General features: G+C 38.4%; 1 protein-coding gene across 10 annotated transcripts in view; it reads left to right on the top strand.

Moving 5' to 3' along the window:
• Window positions 1-22,965, top strand: part of LOC111868278 (caskin-2) — a 433,019-nt gene that overhangs the window by 408,011 nt on the left and 2,043 nt on the right. For 9 of the 10 annotated variants that reach the window (XM_023858788.2, XM_033752994.1, XM_023858787.2 and 6 more), the window contains 9 exons: window positions 1,732-1,823; window positions 4,158-4,256; window positions 5,096-5,350; window positions 8,320-8,430; window positions 10,506-10,607; window positions 11,880-12,146; window positions 16,579-16,845; window positions 20,218-21,204; window positions 22,687-22,804. In XM_023858788.2, the coding sequence (XP_023714556.1) occupies window positions 1,732-1,823; window positions 4,158-4,256; window positions 5,096-5,350; window positions 8,320-8,430; window positions 10,506-10,607; window positions 11,880-12,146; window positions 16,579-16,845; window positions 20,218-21,204; window positions 22,687-22,804 (2,298 nt within the window). The remainder of the gene's footprint in view (window positions 1-1,731; window positions 1,824-4,157; window positions 4,257-5,095; window positions 5,351-8,319; window positions 8,431-10,505; window positions 10,608-11,879; window positions 12,147-16,578; window positions 16,846-20,217; window positions 21,205-22,686; window positions 22,805-22,965) is intronic. The other variant, XM_023858783.2, reaches the window with a different exon arrangement.

Here is a 22,965-nt window from a genome sequence, read left to right as displayed (position 1 = left end):
AAGTAAAAAATGTAGAGCTATACCCCCCCCCCCCCCCCCACAAGTCTTCACGGCATGGCGCTTAATTAATTAGCACAGAGAAAACTTTACCTTTAGTGCATAAGCCTCTATATACCCTGTTTATGGAATTCCACGCTCATGTTTTCTTGATTAAGTACCGGTATACTTCGTCTTAATCAAAATTCCCCATCAAGTTTGTCGATACATCTTGCTGGAAGTTTGTGTTAATTGCTTTCGTAAGCTTGAAAATCCCTACTTACTACAAGTTAAAGAGAGAACTTGCATGTCGCATAGGATGGCAGCAGAAAAGTTGAAGGTCGGAATTCCGTTACGATATAGGTTAGGGTTGGCCTGTAGCGTCTCTGAATTGTTTCTTACACGAGGCGGAGCAAGAAAACGTGATTTGATTTAATAGCCTGTAGGAGTGGAGGAGGCCTATCGGGTCTGTTCATGTGCTGCGAAGATGTGCAAGCGTGGATGATTGATTTTGCTGTACTCTAATGACATTTTTTTTCTTCGATTGCAGTGGTTCTGTAGCGTGTTTCTTTCTGTTGCCCCCACACTCTTTTTCTTCAAGAAAGAAAAGACAGAATGAAAGAAGCGACAGAAGTAATGGAGGTGTTTTATTTTATTCTAGATTTTTTTCGCGATGCTATTCAGTTGCTAAGGTTAATACAGTATTGCATGTCTTTTTCTTTCGTGTCCTTGTCGATTACTTTCATCAAACGTGAAAGAAAGACAAAACGATAGAAAGAAAAGATAAAGAAGAAACGAGATAATAAATGAAGGCGTTGATTATTTAATGACGCATTTCAGTTCCTAATGTTACACAGGTGTTGCGCCTCGTTCTTTGTGTCCTTGCCATTACTCTAATGACATTTTTTTTCAAAGAAAGAAATAAAGGTAGATGGAAGAAAGAAAAGAAAGAAAAAATGAGGCGCTTTATGTGGTTCTCCAGATATTTAAAGGCGAGTAACTTGCAGAGGTTGTATGGTATGGGCTTCTCTTTGTCATTGACTTCCTTCAAGAAGAAAGAAAGATAGAAGGTAGGAAAGAGAAAAAGAATGGAAGATAATTTTATTTTTCGATTATTCTCATTTTTTTTAGTTACTGGAGTTCCGTAGCATCGAATATTATATATATATATTTTTTTAATGACGCTTTCTATATCTGTAGCGTTTGACTGGTGAATGATGAATTGGAAAGCATTTGGAAGTAGGCAGTCGTGGCCTATTCTAGGTACTGCCCCAGCATTTGCCTGCATGGTTTGAAGAAAACCAGGAGAATACTCATGATAACCGCTGGCGTTTCCAGGATTCCAACCGACCTCTTACTGACTATAAGCTTACAGCGCTATCAAACCTGTTCGATGCATCGACTGGCAGAACAAAAGTCCGCAAGCGAACTATACCGACCGAGCGACCGTCGCTTGTCGGCGAAGTTAGTGCCAACTTTAGCGGATAGAGGTTGTCGCGTGGTCAGCTTAACGAATCCCCACGGCCGGTAATTTCGGTTTTCTAGACCGGAGCCGCTGTTTTTCCATTCAGGTAGCTCCTCAGTTATCCTCACGAGGCTGAATGGACCCGTTCCAGACCCATTATTTCTCAGAAAATCTGGTAGCGCCGTGAATCGAACCCGGTACCTGTGAACCCTGACCACTGTCAGTAGAATGCGTGTGAATGTTACGCATTTCCCATACATGTACGTAATGTAATGTTTCTGTGTTTCCAGATGGCTGTGATCATAGCGAGATGTATGGCATGTCGGGAAAGTCTCCAGGACCACAGTTCTCGTATCCGGCGTTTACGTTTCCAGGACCTCAGGTACAAAAAGGCACTGCAGTGTTCAGCCGTGGTTGGCACTTAGTTAAATAGAGGGGAGGGGGTGAGGCGGAATCACAAGAAGCAGGGGAGAACAAAATATGGGGGAATGTTTACGGCGAACATATTCCCAATAACACAACACCTCTCCAAATTTACTTTCTCATAAAATGGCAAAGTATTGTAGCACCAGCAGAAATAGCAGTAGTACCGTTTGTAGTGTGGCACGCGGTAGCGTAGTTGGCTGAGGCACCATGCTACAAGCCGGAAGGTCGCGGGTAGATTTTTTTCTGTTGACCTAATCCTTCCAGCCACATTATTGCCCTGGGTTCAACTCAGCCTCTAACAGAAATGAGTACCATGAATCTTCCTGCAGGTAAAGGGCGGTCGGCGCGTAAGGCTGACAACCTCACCGCCATCTGTGGGCCGATTGTCTAGAAAATGTGAGAGCCTCGACGTCTCAGAACCTTATGGGCCTTCACGACCTGTTACAGATGTATAAATAAGTAAAGTTATATAATACAGCCTCTAGTAATTTCTTGCAACTTGTTGTGTAAATCACGGTAGTTAATATTGTATATTAGTGTATATTGTATATTATCAGTGGATCCACTCAACTTAATTGTGAATTGAATCTGTAGACAGGCAGGCGTGTGCCGAAACATGTCCCAGAGAGCAGAATCCATTTGCTGAAAATAGTGTTGTTGACAGGGATAAAATAAATCTTAAATGTAGTGTAAGAGAGTACTTCTAAGTTGAAACTTTTCTTTCATCTTTTGTGAAATCCTTGCCCCCGTAAATTGGTCACGCTGGTACATTCTTTCATTTATAGACTGGAAAATGTTCAGTTACCCATTTCAGCATTTAAGACTTCCAAAGTTTTTGGACCCTGGGACGTGAGGACGCAAAATATATGGTTCATCCAAGTGGTTTTTGCTTTTTTATGACAGTAAACCAGTTTTATGACTGGTGTTAAGTAAAGGTGAAGCTATCCCTGTAACAGGCCTGGAAGGGGCCCATAGGGATGTCAAGGGTGCCACATTTTCTAGACAGTCTGCTCACAGATGGCGGTGAGGTTGTCAGCCTTACGCACCTGCCGCCCTTTACCCCAGGAAGGTTCCTGGTACTCATTTCTGTTAGAGGCTGAGTCGACCCCAGGGCCATAGTGCGGCTGGAAGGAATAGATTAATTGAAAAATCAGTGACCTTATTGGAACTCGAACCCGCAACCTTCCGGCTTGTAGCATAGTGGCTTAACCAACTACACTGCCGCGTGCCCCTGACTCTTCTTAGACATTCTCAAATATGAAGCTAGTAGTGAATATGAAAGAGGTGAAATTTCGATTGTCTTCCTCTGCTGAAAGTAAGCATAAGACTTCATATCGCTTTTATTTACTTTGTCTACTTTGAGTACAATTATTCTTGTTAATTCCTTTATCAGTGGCGATGTTTTAATATTAAAATAAATAAAAATAAAAAATAGAGATATTAATGATGTAATATTTAATTCTAAAGCTTGGAGCAGATAGGAACTATATTTTTACATTTTTTATCTCATATGTGATGAGCCTTGTACTTTTTTTGTTAAGGAATCCTTGTCAGAAAAGTATCATAAATAATTAAGTGAAATTACAGTGGAATTTTTTAAGTGTTCAGTATATAATAATATGCATACAGTTGTATAATAGAATAATGTAATGTAATGTATAGAAAACAGGAAGTTCTGGGAAGAACTGATCACTTACTCTGCTCTGATACAACATGGGCTGAATAGAAAATGATGCATCCAGCAGTTCTTCAATTGTTGTGTATTCGTTGCTGTGGGCATTCCCTTGCAACATGCATGTACAGAACACAGGCAGATGGGAGGGATTTGTGAAGTACGCCATTGAGAGGGGCTCACGTGCCGTGATATACATACCAGGTCTCGTAAAGATTGGTTCAAGCATTCAAGTGTTAAGGGGGGGATACATTGACTCACAGACAAAATGGTGGTCACATAAGCCTACTTCTATTTTTTCAAAATAAGAAATGTAAGTTATTAAAATATCTTTTTCTTCATATTTTGATGTTTCTAATTTTATGTGCGCTGTCTGACAACCAAGCCCCTCCATCTGTCCCTGCCTTCCAAAATTTACTTCTCAGTTTTCTTACATGTTCCTTCTTCCTTCTTCAGGACGTGTTTCTGTTCAGATCATGATCTTGGTCTCACACTTGGGCGTGTTTCTTACATCTTCATCTTCAAAACATTCTTTCAGATTATGTGTAATAATGTTACATGGTTATGCACTAACAACTGATAACACTGATTTTATTTTGTTTGGGTTTTTTCTTTTAGGGAGTTCAGTACACACAGCTGATGCATGCAGCCGGGAAGGGAGCAACATACTACCACCAGTTGTCCCTGCAGGAGGATCAGGGCATCGACATGACCCAGGTCAGTTGACAGCAGTACTGTTGCCGTGTTGTTGCTTCTAACAAAATAATGTCAGTACAGTTGAAGCAACATGCACATGTTTGAAAAACTGTCAATAAAAATATTTAGAAAAATTATCTCTCACAGGTGATGAAATCTTAATAGAATAGTAATAACTTTTTGTTTCTACCATTCTGTTCCCTTGAAGCCACCATAATGCCATTAGAGTCAATTATTGTTCAGAGAATAAACATCTTGCCTTCGTTTGCTGCTGAGGGTAACCGAGATCAGAGTTTAAGGAGTATGTTTGGGCCGAAGAGGGTGGATATAACGAGGGACTGGCAGAAAGTGATACATGAGGAGCTTCATAATTTAGGCTCTTGCCAGATGTTATTAGGCCGATCAAGCGAAGGAGGATTAGATGGGTGGCACGTAGCGCACACTAGAGAGAAAAGAAATGTATGCCAAATTTTGGTAGAATAAGCTGAAGGAAAGATGGTACTGGAAAGACCTAGTCGTGGATAGTCTTTAAAGAAATACTTGGAAGGGGATGGACCGGGTTCATTTGATTCCAGATGCGGAGCAATGATCAGCTCTTGTGAAGATAGTGATAAGGATCAGTAAAAGGCAGGAAATTTCTCGATTTGCTGAGTGACTACTAGATTCCCAAAAAGGACACTGATCAGTGGAGTTTATTAGTAGAGTTTGTGGGCTTGTATCCTTTTTGTTCTTATCTCTATTGCTCATTTTTGTCTTTTATTTATTCATCTGCAAATATTTGTAAATAATAAGGGGACTTATTTTGAACTTCACCAAATGAAGACTGATTTCTAGTGAAGGGGTTTAATTAATGTTGGCAGAGTCCTGGTCGAGACAGTCCTGGTTCATCTGGTTCTGGGTCAGGCTCAGGATCGCGTCACAGCACCGCAAGTTTGGACAGTGGCCGAGCATCAGGGTACCATCTTCTGGGTCCTTCTGGCCCACGGAGCAGTGGCACTACTATGGGTGGCCTCTCTTCAAGCCCACGATGCTCACTGTCGTCATCATCCCTGGGTTCATCAGAACATGGTGGCCCAGCTGCACGGGCAGAAAGGCTGTTGCATCAAGGAGTGCCTGTGAGTGCATAAATTGATTACAGGGGCCTGTAGCCCAAAAATGCTGTACTTCGCTGGCTCGAGACAGTCAAAATATTTCTACATGAGATTCTCCCTTTCCTCTGAAAAAAGTGACACTATGAAAATGGTTCAGAGCCATGGCCAACATCTGCTGTCATCCATGCCCCCCATGCTTTGGTAAAAGGTTGTGGCACTATGCATGTTTCATTATAGAGACCTACAACTGTAGAACAGTCTGAAAAATTATTTTGAAAAGACTGAAATATAAAACTCAGAAAATGTTCTAGTGCCCCCCCCCCAAATCCTGGTAGTGCCCATATTTAGATCTCATGCGAAGATAGGATTCACATCATCCATCATCAGCATGTTCCTACTGTCTGGAGAGCAGACTGAGGTGTTCCCACCTCAGAAATTCAATTCAATTCGTGTTTATTTACGTGCAATAACTTAACAGCACAGTGGCCAATTAAATGGAACTAATAATAATAATAATAATAATAATAATAATAATAACAGCAACAGAAGTAATGATTATTAGTGGCACAGTTGTCATTATCATCAGCAGCAGCATCATTATTCTGTAATTCTAATTTGTACATGCATTGCTAGACATGTCTATTTCCAGCTACATTTATGGTTTTCGGTAACCCAAGACTTACTCTTGGCTCTGTCTATTGTCTTGAGTTCATTAAAACTGCTTTGGAGGTTAACCATTGCCCAGGTTTACTAAGGCCACTATGTTTTGGGAGTTGGTTCAATTTCCATTTTCCAAAATGTAATTGTTTTAATAAATGTGGACATTGCACAAAGTCCAAAATAATAGTTTTAAACACATTTAACTTCATCGCACTGTTAACACAGAGAATCTTCCAATTAATGCTCTGACTTACGGTTTCCCCCTCGTTTGATTTTCATTTTCGGTGTCACAAGTCCAGAAAGTGTAAAAGTTTCCACCATTTTAGGGATTCCTCAGTTTACTGTTCAAATTAACTACCATCCAAAGACACCTTAAATGGGTATTTCCCAGTAACACCATTTGGCATGGTTTTTGGCCCAGTATGCTATAGGATTTACGAACTAATGTCAGTATCTGAATCCAGTTATTAAAGAGTGTTCATGCACGTCTATTTACCAGACTTGTAGTTTCAAGTCATGTGCTTTACTGGTTTTTACTGTTGTAACTTGTACTGAAATGGTGTTTAGGTTTAAACCCTTGTGTATGGTTTCTTTTTATGGTTACCACACGCCACTTGCAAACTATAAATCATTTGGTTACTTCTAAATTGCAATGCATATTTCAACAGCTTATTCCTTTCCCACCATATACATTTAGTAGGTTACACCCCGCTGTGTAGTACATATGCCTCGTAAAATAACAAGCATTATGACTCTCATCTGTCATCCTGTCCCATATACCAATTCTAACTGCTCTTTTGTGCTGGCCATATTTTAACCATGCTTAAATCTGATTAATTTTGATAATAATATGGACAATGAAAATATTTATATAAAAGTTCATAATTTTTACTCAGAGATATTGGGTTTTTGGACTTTATCCATCGTCCTGGTTTTTAAGATAACTAAGAAAAACACGACGTTTCAGAAACTGGATCTGTTTCCATCCTCAGGTGAGGGAAAACACCTATTCTGTTGGGTCCCTTAGAAAGAGCTAGTCTCAATCACTGGACAAACCAGGACAATGGATAAAGTCCGAAAACCCAATATATCAGTGTGTTATACACCATCGTCAGAATCCTATAGTAAATAATTTTTACTGTTTGTCTAATAATGCAAGGATGATTTGATCACTGCAAATCATGCTTTGCAGGAAATGGGAAATGCTTGTAGCATTTTGGTTCAGAAATTATGGGAGGAATTGACTGTGTGGAAGATTCAGTTGTAGAAGAGAAGATTAATATTATAACTGATCTTTGTGAGTTAGGTTGTGAAGGTAGGGACTGGCGAAGAAGGGGGTTTGGTGATGAAATTTTATGAATACGATGATGAAGTTTTATGTGTGATAAAAGCAGGGACCTTATTTATCACTCGAGTGACTATCAGCTTTTTAAGGAAGGTCATAAAACGTGGTGAATAAATGGATGCACTTGGGTAAGATACTGGACTCTCATTCAGAGAGTTCTGAGTTCAGTCCTTGGTCAGATCTGTGTTCACTTTTCTGCTCACAGATTTTAACCTGTACCAAATATAGTACTGATCTCAACACAGAAACTAGCACTTCAAATCATTATGAAGTCTTCTTGTTATTTCGTCTTCAACCACTGCACTCCTCTGTCCTAATCTGTACTCATATAATCTTCACAGTTCACTAAGGACATGCTCCATTCTTGTCCTTATACTCTCAACTGCTCCTGGCTTGTAAATTCTTGTGAATTCACTTCTCATGTAAACATTATGCACAGACCCCATGGGAAACAGTCTGTATAATTGTTGATGTCACCATGTTACATATCACAGTCCGATACACAGAAATGTGTTTACTGAGCCCTTGCCTAGAAATGGATTGCATAACCCAGTTCTGTTGTTGCATGTGTGTATTGCAGGTTGTTTATCAAGCCGTTGCCTAGCAATGTGTTGATCAAATCCATTACAATATTTTGAGAATGTGAAGAATATGAGGTCCTCCCCTGTGGTTCAGGAGCCAATACCAGTCTGTAGATTACCTTTACTGACCATCCCCTTGAAGGCTTTTGTCATAATGTAGATTGTTAGTAACATTTCATAGGAACTTGCTCCCTCCTTCTTCAGTTACTCCTCATAGTTACTGCGCATTTAGGCACTGGAAGCTAACTGTAATGGAGATGTTAAGAAAATGAAAGTAACTGGGAACATCAGTTATATATAGCAGAATCTTACCATGGTACCAATACAGTCTGAAAGTGCCAAGTATATGTGATTTTGGAGGCATTCATGAAGGCTGTAGAAATGATAAAGGTGACACATTATTTCAGGACCAGGATGTGCTCCACTCATGGCTAATGGATCTCCATTTTGAGGAGTATTTTCCTTTGTTTGCCTCGGCCGGCTATGACATGCCAACTATCTGCAGAATGACTCCTGAGGTAAGTAGCAATCATGCCGCATATTCTGTTCTGCCATAACTTTAGTAGTGATAGACAAAGTTTTCTTTTTGCTTATTTAAGCATCATGCTCTGAAGATGTTGAAGAGTAACTCCATGAATTCTGAACTTTGCCACCAGTTGGGGTTAAGTGTTCAGCTTCACACCTCATCTGCTTTACCACTGGAGGAAGAGCCCCTGAAATGCGTTCGATAAGAGGCCGAATGGGCCATAGAGACACTCTGGATGTTGAATTCTGTGGAGAGGAGAAGAATCTCTTGCCCTGCCAGTAGACATCTCATTCCCAAGTTGTCCTGCCCATACCCTAGTCACATTGGCTGAGCGATGATAACAAATCTTGACATGGATACTCTTAGAAACATTAATTTAAATGACTTTGTACACCATGTCTATGCGTTAAACATAATTATTCTACATTTACTCTAGGTGCAGAGCGAACAATGGCTGGAGAGACTCACTTCTCAATAATGGATTTATTGACAATATTATATTTAAGCATCCTGTTACACTCACACAATATATATGAGACAAACTCTGTCTTAAGTGCAACAATTTAATTGTAGTTCTTTCTTCTTCCCCTCACTCCACACTACATGTTTCGGCCCTAAATGGCCATCATCAGGTGTGTATTCTTACGTAGCTGCTACACTGCCTGTAGTTTAAAATTTAAAATCACTAGTCTTTCCAATTGTTTGTAAATGTAAAATCTTTGTTAACCTACACGCGTCAATTTGATTTCTAAAATTGGCACTTTTTTTAAAACTTCAATTCAAATTAAAATGTCTATAAATTTTCCGTTCTTTTTCTTTTTCCAAATTTTTTTAATTAAAATTAAAAAATAAAGATAAGCAGCGACACACACAGAGAGAGCCTACACAGAACAATACCTGAACAGCGATAAAACAAGAAGTGGCCGCTGCAGCACTATAGACATAGGGCATGTACCCTGAGAAAATTTTAATTAAAAAAAATTTTTTGGAAAAAGAAAAAGAACAGAAAATTTATAGACATTTTAATTTGAATTGAAGTTTTAAAAAAAGTGCCAATTTTAGAAATCAAATTGACGCGTGTAGGTTAACAAAGATTTTATATATACATACAATTGGAAAGACTGGTGATTTTGAATTTTAAACTACGGGCAGTGTAGCAGCTACGTAAGAATACACACCTGATGATGGCCATTTAGGGCCGAAACATGTATTATGGAGGAAGGGAAGAAGAAAGAACTACAATTAAATTGTTGCACTTAAGACGGAGTTTGTCTCATATATATGGATTTATTGACCACTTGCACACATGACTCATGACCACACTTTACAGTTCACTGTGACACACATACTAGTGTTATCAGTCTGATACAGTCTCCAATAGTCATTGCCTGATAACAGTTCTCAACAATGGCTATTCCTGTGTAATGTTTGAAATTTCCTGGTAATGGATATTAACAATGGAGATTCTTCAGCTTCCATGGTCACACTATGGCCCGCTGGTTAACACTTCACACCTGAACTCTTTCATTCATTAACCAACTGCTTTACTTCACTCAACTGAACTGCCCTCAGCCAGCCTGGGGTCTTCGCTGTATAGCCTCAGGGCAGGCTCAACAGAAGACACTGTATCCAGCGATCCCTCTGTTATTATGGATGGTTGCCTAGCAGTAGCTCAGATATTGATATCTTTACCAGCTGTTAGCAAGCAATGCATATTCCTTCTTGTGATCGGTGCATAGCAGTGGTTTTTTTTATTGCTAGTGGGGTGGGACTAAGTCCCTTGTACTGTGGCCACTTCTGGCCTATTGTACCAGCCCCAGATGATAGGTGAGGGCGATTGTGGAGCAGTTGGTGGAATGAAGATTACCAGGGGAACCCGAAGTACTCGGAGAAAACCTGCCCAAATGCCACTTTGTTTACCACAAATCCCACTTGACCAGACCCCAGATCAAACCCGGGCCACCGCGGTGGGAAGCCAGTGACTAACCGCTTGAGCTGAGGCGCGGCTGCATAGCAGTGGTACTAAATGTTAACTATTGTTTTAGTAATGAAGCTTTTTTTCCATAGGATCTCACAGCAATTGGCATAAAGAAACCAAATCATAGAAAGAAGCTAAAGGCTGAGATTGCTCAATTGAATATTTCAGATGGACTTCCTGATTATATTCCTGTGAGTATATTTTTCTTGTTTATTATATTTAGGTAACATTTTGTTTGAAAAGTGGGGTATGCTGCCTTCTTTATTCGCAAGAATGAAAAACTGGGCCAAGTATATGCACTTATATATGCATAAAATCAGACTTTTATAGTAATAATCTTCTCGTTTTGACTAACTAAATAATTATCAACCTCAGTAATTTATTAACAACTTAATGATACATTTTGAAGTCTACAAATTGTAATGCACTGTCAGCATTGCGTATCATTGGTCATACCACATAAACTGAAACTCCATGGCTTTTAGTCCGCAAGCGAATTATACCGACCAAGCGACAGCCGCTTGTCGGTGAAGTTTTGCGGCTAGAGGGTGTCACGTGGTCAGTGCAACGGATTCCCGCGGCCTTTAATCTCAGTTTTCTAGACCGGAACCGCTACTTTTCCATTCAAGTAGCTCCTCAGTTATCCTCACAAGGCTGAGTGGAAATTGTTCCAGGCCCACTACTTCTCAGAAAATCTTATAGCACCGGCAATCGAACCCAGGACCTTTGGATCCGTAGCCAGCAACTCTGACCACTAGACCACAGAGGCAGTCATTGGCATTACAAAATGAACATCAGCATATGCCTCATATTTAAATGTCAAAGGAATTTAACTAACACTTTTGCACAATGAAAAAACAACCACCACACCAGTTGAATATAACACTGAGGCTCAGAATAAGTGTGTTACATTGGTGCTAGCACATTGCACTTCTCTGGTGCTTAACTCATTTATGGTAATGAATCAAAATATTGTTTGTAGATTTTTCTTTTGCATCAGATTACCTGTAGAATGTGTTCCCAAATTTTGGCCTTTATTTTGTGGGACACCTGCAAAGCTAAAGTCAATGTAAAATTACCTCAAATAAAGATGAAGGTAAAGTCATCCCAGAGTTTAATAAACTGATGTACCGTAAAGACATATGGGGTAATGAAGGTAAAGCTTCACCATATGTTAACCTTGACACCACACAGAGGTGAGCTTCACACCCTTACCACTTTACCCCCATGAAATGGGTAATAATATGGTAGGAGCCAGAGCAAGTTTGGATGCGTTCATGAAGGGAAAAAAAGTATTCTGAAAATTTTGCAGAGAGATACAAACAAACTCAGTGGCCTATAGTCCGCAAGCAAACTATACCAACCAAGCAACTGCCGCTTGTCGCCTAAGTTAGACAAAGAGATACAGTGTGACTATAAACTTGTTGAGCACTCATCATAAATTTGTATATTTTATTACCCAGGGCTCCATGGAGGAATGGTTGCGTCTGCTTCGACTGGAGGAATATGGCCCAGCACTTCACCAACAAGGTTACCAGACCGTGGAGGACGTAACGCAACTCACATGGGAAGACCTTGAGGATATTGGCATTGTTAAGCTGGGTCACCAGAAGAAGATATTGCTGGCCATCAAGAGAGTGAAGGATGTGCGTGCCGGCAAGAGGTTTCCTCTGCAGCTGGGGACGGATATAATACTCACTAATCTGCCCCCACACCCAGGACAAACACAGGTATCTCAGTTCTCGGACATCCAATCATAGTCTTAGAAGTGCTTTACAGTATCTGAAGAGTACCACATCCTGTGCTTTCTTAAAGAGAGAAAAATTGTCATGTAATTAACCTAAGAAAATGTTCTTTCAGTGCAAACAACAAAAATGACTTGGTAGGTTGGATAAAGTGGTAATGATTCTGAGGAGGCGAAATTCGTATCTCAGTCATGACACTGACAGTCCTGACTGAAGCTTTTTGTGATTTTACTCAGTCCCTTCAGGCCCATTCTGGGCCACAACCTTCCTTTCATAATCTTTTGAAGTTATTGCTCATTATCAAGTCATTTGATGCTGTATAGTCTGAGTTATCGGCAGCTTCATTAAATATAAGAAGCATGAATGTTCGGAATGATAGTTGAGTTTAAAAACTTCTAAAAAGCAAAGTTCATTAGACCTGTCAAGAACTGATAACCATCAGCAGAAGTTGTTTTGTGCCTGCTAATGAACATTAATAATGAGTTATATTTATTGTAGGAGAGTTTAACTTCTGAATTAGGTTAGGTTAGACGCATGTCAGTATCTGTATTTTCATTGTTTTCGCAGTTATAGTAGATTCCGGCCAGAACGCAGACTAGCCTTACTGGTTATCCATGGCTTTCCTCAGTCATTCTTGGCAGTAGTCAGAATGGGGCCTCTAGTTAAGCTTATGACTGCTTCCTTCCACATCCTTTCCAATCTATCAGTTGGCATTATATGATCGGAGCTGCTGACAGCATTTTTATATAAATAAATAGAGTTGTAACATGCAACTTTGGTTTGCTTAAATATTTGGTATATAATGGATATATGTTTTACTGTGTCTGAAACATCTTTGAGGGCATATATTCATCAGATAGNAGCATGAATCCGGTTTCTTTATTGCCACACCTTGTATATTCATCAGATATTGAAACTGATCATTAGGAAGTTTCTGGCTTCTCTTTTCACCATATAATGGGAATAAAAACTGTCATATCAGAGTTCTTATTGACCACACGGGACTTTTCTCATAAGGATGCCATATGCTGGCCAGAATTTCAGCAGTATGTGTATTCTGTTTGTCTTTGTTACTGAGATGATGAATGTGAATAGTACCATTATGGTGCACTGAGCAAGTTGGTTCAAGCATTAGCACTTCTGACCCATGTACAGGAGGTATCTGGTTTGAATCTTGACCAGGGAATTGACTGTCCCGACTGAGGTTTTTCATGGTTTTCCTCAGTCCAGGCAGCCAAATCCCAGGATAGTACCTTAAATTAGGCCCTCACCACTTCCTTGCACATCCTTTCCAATTCATTATTTACTATCGGCCAGTCAACTGACAATGTATAGTCTTGAGTTACTGAGTGCGCCATTAAATGATCAACAAACAAACAAAAACATTACGGCAAATGTAAAATAATAAAAGCATTTCCTAAATTAAGGATTTGCTACTATATTCTGCTGTACAGTTTATTCATATATTGCAATAAAACAGCCTCATGTACATAATGTGAAACTCTCATGGTGACAGTTTGGAATGAAATCTTCTTGGACAATCAGTCTTCTTAACATGAATTAGTATATAATGTTTCGAGAGTGTCTCGTCATGTCAGTAGCAGTTTGTGTGATAGGTGTCACGTGTGGACATGACACTCATCATATCAGTCCCTGATGATGGATACAGAGAGATTTTCCTAAACCTTGGGATACTAGTTATATGAAGACATGGCTGAACACACAAGATTCCATGAAAAGCCACATTTCTTTACTAGCAGAAGAGAAATTCATATATATGTAAATTGAAAAATGGCCATGGATAATCAATTTCATGTTCACATGCTATATGTTAATCAAAAATATTTGCACAAATTTTGAATTTGTGAGATCGAACATACATACATGTAGTGTACACTGGAAGAATATAACTTGCAATAAAGTGGTTGTTCTATGTCTTCTGTATTAGTCTTGGTGTTTAAATTGTATGAGAATATTTATGTGGCATATGAATCTGAGATATTTATCTTGAAATGAAGATAATTTTATATATTGCCTTTCTTAAATCAAATAAGTTATTAATTACAATTAGAATGCATTATGTACTTTAAAGAAAACTGGGAACATAAAATACTGTAAAAATATTTATCATCTGTGATTTTAAAGTCCTTTTTAAAAATATAATTAAAGTTAGGTCAAGTAAATTGTTACAAATAATGCATTGAAACCGGCTGTTGCATTTAACTACTAACTGAACTGCATGTTGTCCTTTTGGTTTAATGTTTCAAACCAGCTCTGTTTCGTTAGTGGAATGTGCCCATACCATCACCTGCCTGGTCCCACTGCTTACATAGGACTATTATTCCTCACTTTATGTGTGCACAATGAAATTTTAGTTCTGTAATGTTCGCTATATACCAAGGAAGTTGTGTACTTGTAATTTTAATTTGTGTTATTGTTACTAGCATGCTGAACAGTTGGTTATGTAGTTGCAATGCAAGGAATTTTTCCCTTTATCTTTTTCATAAAGACATAAATATTTTGAACTGTTATGCCCTATTTGTCTCCGTTACTGAATTTTATATATGATTACCAGCATTTGTAGGTTACTTAATATTGCGAAACCTATGATTGGACAGTTTTAAGAAAGTATCTGGTGCATGGTTTCATAATGCTTAAAAGGATAACAAATTGGAAAGAAAGTATTCTTTTCACTCTGTGTAATTGCCAAGGTCAATCATTCTATAAATGTTTAAGTTTATTTTAGATTTTGAGGGCTGTATCTAAAATATCTCTCACTCTACCAAACAAGTACATGTTTTATTTGAATTTTTGACTATATGAGCAGGTAATTACATGTTTTCAAAAGCTTGTTTAAGCTTTAATGTAAGGAGGCAGATTTGCTTCATTTGCCTGGTCTAATGATGTTATTTTGGCCACAGAATTGACTTTTTTTCCTGAAGATGCCTTGTGGTACAAGCTTACAGAAAGACAGTATATTTTAAAGCTGTGTTTATATTTTTTTACTTGTGTACTAAAAATAAATAGGCAGAATTTGACTAAATGACCGTAGCAGAGATGTAAATGGAAATAGATGCAAGTAGACACAATATGCTGAGTTCCATAATGCTGCTTTTGCTATTTTCAGTGCCTGAAACTATTACTAACAGTAATGAGATGAAGGAATTAATTCCTGAACCTGTGTTATAATGATTTCCTCTACAGTATTTGTTTAATATTCCCCCAAAATTTGTACTGATGTGGGGAATCTTCCTAGTTTTGAACTGGAACATCTCTCTGGTTCTGCAAAACCATTTTAACCCCTGGTCCATCGATTTTGGCCCTTGTACGTTTAAGTTGAGCCAGTTTCAGTTAAATAGCCATAGAATTTGTCCCTTGTAATTTAAGATGAGCCAACTGAGGTGAATAGTATCAGTGAACACAACAATTCTATAATAAACAAATCAGTAGTACTACATCAGTATGCATTTATTGTTTTGAAGTATTGCTACATCATCAGACACTCTTCACAGAAATATGTCACTCCTTATTGGATTATTTACCGATATAGTAGATCCAGATCGGTGATTTATAAATTTTGATTAAAAATAAAATAACTTGCAACTTAAAGTCTGAGGCAATATTACATCCAAGAAGATAGTACTCCTGCAAAAACAAGATCACTTGCATGTGTTAATGTTTCAGTAGTGGTCTTCTGCTGAAAAAAATACTCTGCTGCAAATGTTAGTTCCATGTAGAACTCATCTAACTCAGAGGTGAAAGCTCTCTGATGAAATTTCAGAACCATAAAACCTGATAGGTGATTGTATGGTTTCTGTCTTTCAGAACAAATTCAGTAATGAGATCNGATTATAATCTTAACAATCTTAACTCCCATAGTGGTGGAACTATGTGCGGTGTTTGAATTGGGACAGATAAGATAAATAATTATTTATCTTATCTGTCCCAATTCAAACACCGCACATAGTTCCACCACTATGGGAGTTAAGATTGTTAAGATTATAATCTTAACAAATTTTTAGTATATAAATATTTATTATAATTGATGAACATTTTTTAAATACTTTTTAAATTTTACAATGACATAATGGCAAGCAATGAAATAGATTAATGTAAATGAAGCACCTGATGATGGCACTATAGTGCCGAAACATGTTGTGAAATAACAGGTGAAACTGAGTGCACTACAAGACGGACACGGCATACATATCGTGGACGAAAATCAGTGCAACAGGACGCTAAAATACAACATTATAAGTTCAGTAATAATAACTTCAAGACAAAGACATTCCTTACATTGCAACTGCACTTGTGTGTAACAAAACCAAATCCAGTTTTTGGTTATTTGTTATTTTATTCTTTTAGTTTCATTTCTTTTTTGCATGTGTGGCTGTTTTCTGATTCCATCTGTTTCAAGGAGGTGTTGATCTCAACTCCGCCCGGCGGTGGTTTGAATTCACCTGATGAGGGTGATGATTGCTTCCCACCGAATGTGCACACGACGTTCCATTCATTCCACCAACCGTGGGAGGTGGAAGGGAGCCAGCAAATGTCTTCATACAGCCACCACCACCAACACTTACTGCATCATCATCACCATGCCTTTAGCACGACCACTTCCACCATAGCACCATCACCGTTCAGTTTCCAACCCATGTACTGTCCAGATATTGTCCCCATCAAGGTAGTCACTCAGTCACTCTGTTTCTGCTTCTCTCTCTCTTCAGTAGTTGCAGTGTAATCTGCTCTAACTCTGGTATGATACAGCAAAGTGCCAGTGCAGTAAATTAAATATACAGTTCACTGCGAGACAGTTTTATATAAGTGGTACCTGAAACCAGATCAGCCATTGTTATGTCTTAACATAGTAAAGTAAAGCTATCCCTGTAAAAGCCTGTGAAGGCCCATAGGGTTGTGAGACATTGAGGGTCACTGTCTAGACAATTGGCTCAAAGATGGCGGTAAGGTTGTGAGCTTTACACGCCGGCCACGCTTTACTCCCCAGGAAAATTATTTAATTAATTCCTGGTACTCATTTCTGTTAGAGGCTGAGTCTATCCCAGGGCCATAGTGCGGCTGGAAGGATTAGGTCAGTTGAAAAAAAAAATCCAGTGACCGCATCGGGACTTGAACCCATGACCTTCCAGCTTGTGGCATAGTGCCTCAACCAACTACGCTACCTCGTGCCCCTGTCTTGCATAATCTGACAGTTAAAATGACTGAGCAGTTGTATAAGATAAAACATAGTCACCAACCTTTAGTGCATAATGGTCACTTTTAAAGTACACAGCTTCTGAATTCACACATGCTTCCAGCAGCTTTTTATATTGTCTGTTATTTTCCTTAAGATACCATTAATTAAAACCTCTAAAAATTCAGGATTTTTTTATTGATTGTGTGTCTTATGTATCTAATTGTCATTCAGAGAAATTACAGAATTTCAAGAGGTATTGTAAGTTACGTGTAATTGCAGGTGAAAATATCTGCTGTACTTATGAAACCTTTACTTGTAGATTCCTTGAAGGTTTTAAGTATTCTCAGTCGTAATGGTTACACCTTAACATCTGGGGATTATTTTTTTTATTGCTAGTGGGGTGGGACTAAGTCCCTTGTACCGTGGCCACTTCTGGCCTATTGTACCAGCCCCAGATGATAGGTGAGGGTGATTGTGGAGCAATTGGTGGAATGAAGATTGGCAGGGGAAACCGAAATACTCTGAGAAAACCTGCCCCAGCGCCACTTTGACCACCACAAATCCCACTTGACCAGACCCGGGATCAAACCCGGACCACCGCGATGGGAAGCAAGTGACTAACCACTTGAGCTATGGCGCGGCCCAACATCTGGGGATAATTCACACATTAGCTGTTCTAAGTTCATGATAACTACATGTATAAACTCTTGTGAACTCAAAAGAAATGTATGTGATATTCAGGACAGGTTTCAGAAGTACAGCAACCATATTTGCTTACATCCCAGTAGAAATAAATTTTTTAACACTGGTAATTACATCCTTTTTCTGAAGTTTTAAGAGCATAATTTCTGTGTTGCTTTAGAGATAGTATAACATTAGGGTCTTGTTAAACTTTACCATGGTTTTACACTAAACATGAACTAACTGATATGTGCATTCTAGCATGGCAGTAAAATGTTCATGTTCCCTGCACTTCTTTTGATAATTTAAGAAGCTTACAGTAATCTGGTTTCATTTCCTGAATTTTTAGTGTTATGATCCCACATTTCTAGATAATTAGTGCTAATTGTGCTTCATATCTGTGCATAGCAATGGACCATACATGTTTATTTTTCTGTTCAGTGTTACTGCAATTTTTGCATGTTCTTTTTTTTTAACAGAAATCCATGTTGATAATGTTCTTTAAAGCAATAATGCAGTATAAATCACTACACATAATTTATAACGCTTTTTCCGCCTTTATTTACAAAAAAAAAACTTTTTATACAGAAGTTCACTGCATTGCCTGCGATCCTGAAGACAGTTAAGGAAATCACTGCACAGAGCACCATGCTGTGCAGTGGTGATATATTAAACCAAGTATGTCTACCAATGATTGTAAAGTGATTCCCATTTGATTGCTGGCAAAGAAAGGTTTTCACATAATATGTCTTATTTTTATGTTACTGTGTATACCGTATTTATGCATGTATAGGCCGCACATTTTTTGCCAAAAATTCAAGAGGAAAACTGGGGTGCGGCTTATATTCGAAATATTCTAAATCACACTTCGTTTAAAAAAAATTATATTCGTAATTAGTAATACAGGGTGTTCTACTCCTGAAATAATATTCCAAGAAAATTATTTTTTCTATAATTTCTGTCTGAAAATTGTGCTGCAGCCTATACACGCACGCGGCCTATACATGCATAAATATGGTATATATTTCCATAATTTTTCATATTTTGTACTTATAAATATTGCAGTTTGTTACAACTGCTTTGTATTAATGAAACCATTCTCACTGTTTGTTACAAAAGTGTAATGATGGGGATACTAAACTAGATAGAGTCATGGTAAGGCAATTTATAAGACACAGATAAGGAAATTACTGTTTAAGTTTTATTATGTTTGGTTTCTGTTGTTTATCCTTAAAGAGAGCATTTACATTCTGAAAAAAAAAATGAACCTCTTATACAGAATAAATAGTCACAATGAGATATTTCATCTCCTGTTCGAAGTCACAGTTTATTGTTAATTCTTGTGTTCCCTTTGGGACTATTTAGTTCAAATCTCAAAATGTAGAACTAGCTGGTTTTACAAGAATCTTGTTTTCCTCATTCCCTTCAAACTTTTCTCTCCAATTTGCCATAAGCAAGTATCCTCAGAGCTTATGTTACAGAACATTACAAGTATCAAGAAGTAAGTGATGACTTCGTGTTTGTGAACATTTGAGTATGTGCTTTTTGTGTTAAGCATTTAATACAAGATTAATTTAAAAGTCCAGAATGCATTTCAATGATTGAAAATCATATTTTGTTATTAGTGACATTCAATTTAAATACCACATCTAACATTTTTATTTGACAGTTGCATCTTTCAAATATGAAAATGTGAGAAATTGTGTGTGTCTGCTTTTTGACTGACTTGGGTTACTTAATGACACTTTTTCATCTGCATACATAATATTCCATTGAACCCACTTGCTGTATTGGAATTATGGGAACATTTAATTGGTCTGTATAAAGATCTAAATATTGAATACTGTCTCCCTTCCCACAGCACTATTTTTGATCATGAAACAGGGTTCTAAGTCAGAAGGTTTGTGTGCAGGAAACTGTTCCATGTGAACAGAGAGAAGAAGAATATGACCATACATATCTCGACTAGAAGACTTCTTCCCCCCCCCCCAGTCCAAAATAGACTCTAAAGCTTTCAATGAGACAAGCAACAGAATAGGATTCAGAACTTGCTTATAGTCTGTATTGTTTCTATGAAGCTTGTGTTAAAGGCTATAACCAATTCTCATTCAGTCACTGCATAGCAAATGCCTTTATGCTGCATGAAATGGCAGTCTCATTTTTCTTCAAATGCTGTTACAGATTCGAGGAGGCAGAGGCAAATCTCTCGAGAGCCTTGAGGACAACACGGAACATACGCACCACACGTTTAGTGCAGAGAATACTCAGACATTCTACTATCAGCAGCACCAACTGACACCTGGCCCATCTGGTGGGTGGAGACCCAGGAGTTACGATGACGGAGACATCACACCTACGAATGAAGCAGCTGTGACCCTTCATGAGGGTGGTGGAACTCTGCCGCGCCCTCGTGGACTAGTCCGGCCTCGTCCTGTAGCAAAAATCATGGCCAAAACTCGCCCCACAACGAATGATGGATCCACTTACATAATCCCAGACTTTGAAAAGCAATCAGCTTTCTGTGGCACTTATAAGAGTTTACCAAGAGACCTCATAGATATCAGTAAATATAACTTAGAACAGTACAATCCTGGTACTGGTGGTGGATGTTATATATCAGACTCAGTACCACCTACATCCACTATAATTGGGAATGATAGTCCCCGTTGTACACCAAAGAAAAGACCACCATCTCCTCCAAAGAGGCAGTCATCACGTGTAGGAGATCTTCCGTCAGACCTCCAAGGTCAAGGAGGATCTGATGTTGTTATAGACTGCAGTGGCCCTGTGCCAAAGGCTTCATCCTCTTCCACAAGCAGTACAACTACGACAGTTATCACAGTAGACCTTCATTCTACTGCTTCATCACCATCTCTCTCCCTGCCTGCTTACCCAAGTGGTGATGAGCTGACAGGTACAGAAGAAGAAGACCTTCCTCTTCCCCCACCTCCTGCTCCATCTTCGCCACCAGCCAGTGGTGGACTCAGAGACAAGTTTGAGGGCCTGACGATGAACTCGTCTCCACCGACAATGAGCCGGTCATGGGGCAATGTTGCTGACATCACCGGAACATCAGATCAGCATTCATCTGCTTCAACTGTGGAGCAGGAGTTCATTGCTAGCCTCGCCCTGCAACAGAGCCGGAACGGCTCTGACGCCAGTTTCAAGGTATGTGTTGTACTTAAAGTCGGCATAATATGAATGAATATGAATCTGATTTGTAACCACATAAATAACTAAACTTTCTGATAGTAGAGTAAATTTTTCAGTGATATCAACATCTGCCATTTGGTAGTGACTCTGAGGCAGCTAACTGCATCTGCCATTTCTCAGCGTTCCACCTTAGTTCCATAAAATGCCTTAAAAACTTGTGCGTATTTCATGTGACTCCATTCAAGCGATATTCCTGGCCCATTGTACTCTCCTTGACTTCAGTAATCTAATAATATAATAGATGATCTATATGAATTACCTAATAAGTGTTAAAATATGTATTTGAATCACAAGGGGTGTAAATTTACCGCTGTAAATAGCTGTTTTATTTTGTATTTTAGACTCTTTATTGTTTAATGTTAAATGAGGCTTGTTTCGGTAAAATTTTGTGTCTTTGCTTCCAGCAAATGTACTCTTTTGTTACTGAATTCCCATCTTTGCAGTATAACCAGTTGTTCTGTAAAATTCTATTACATTTTCATTTAAATTGCCACACAATTATTACAGTTTGAATATCTGAATAGTCTGTAGCCAGAAACTGTTTTCTGTGTCCTGTGGCCTGCATGTGGTTGTAAATGAAAGCTGGTAACAGTGAAGTATCATTCATGAGTCTGTGTGTGTGTATATATGTATATGTACAGTTTCTTAACATCATTGGCATCATCTGATTCCTGATCATCATTCTTTTCCATCTATCCATTTTCCTTCTAATTCTTTTTCTGCTACAATGACAGTGTGTAGTGTACTAGGTAATAAGGACATACATTTTGGAATGGTTACCATAATTGTGCTTTAGTTGACCAGTTTAACGTGATGATGGTAATTGTGGCATTGAAGTACATTTTTGAGTAAATAACTGTCTGATTGTAGATGTTTTTTGTATTGGTAGTCTACACAGTCCATAATTTGAGGTTATGGGGAACAGTTATTCATGTGTGGAATGTATATTTAAAGAACTGAGTTAAAAATGTCTCTCTCTCTCTCTCCTCATCCTTCTTGGATCAATACACTTTATCCAGTGTTTCATTTCCCACCTTGTAAAGAAGAAACAGACTTTGAATTTCTTGATTAGTGGAAATGAACCCCCCCCCCCAGATTAATCTTTGAGCCAATTTCTGGACTTCTTCAGAACCCTGTACAAGTATAATGTCCTTACTTTTGTCTGTTATTATGTGTAAATTTAATTATGAATTATGTAGTGTTATTTAATTTTTTCCTGTTTGTGTGTGTGATGCATGTGGTAGAATACTTTTAAGTAAGTTATTCAAACTTGAAACTAAGCCAGAGCAATATCATTTTCGGTTGTGAAAGCGAAGTATGGTAATCATTTCTAAAGGTGACTGAACTTTGTGTAAAAAATAGACTGCCATTTGAAAACATAATCTAATTTCTTTTCAAAATGCATTTGACATCTGATGGTAAATTCTCTTTCCACAGTCAAGTTCCAGCACGGAATCAGATTCACTGCCGTTTGCCAATGAGAATGCTGGAACTATCAAACAGCGTGCTGTACGACCGCACCCCACTCTTACCACCGTGGATTACCCGAAACAAGGTGAGGTTTTACTTTCCTGCATGTAATTACTTTATGTATCAGACTACAAAGTTTAATGTTTTACACTCATCCACACACACATCATCTTTTCTTTATGGATGTTGCAGAAAAGTGGATAGAGTTTTATATATGCTGTCCATAGCATATACTAAACTACAGTA

The sequence above is a fragment of the Cryptotermes secundus genome, unplaced genomic scaffold (genome assembly GCF_002891405.2).
Source record: "Cryptotermes secundus unplaced genomic scaffold, Csec_1.0 scaffold1003, whole genome shotgun sequence".
Taxonomy (NCBI): domain Eukaryota; kingdom Metazoa; phylum Arthropoda; class Insecta; order Blattodea; family Kalotermitidae; genus Cryptotermes; species Cryptotermes secundus.
Note: the sequence above shows the minus strand (reverse complement) of the source record. Positions and strands in the feature narration are given on the sequence as shown.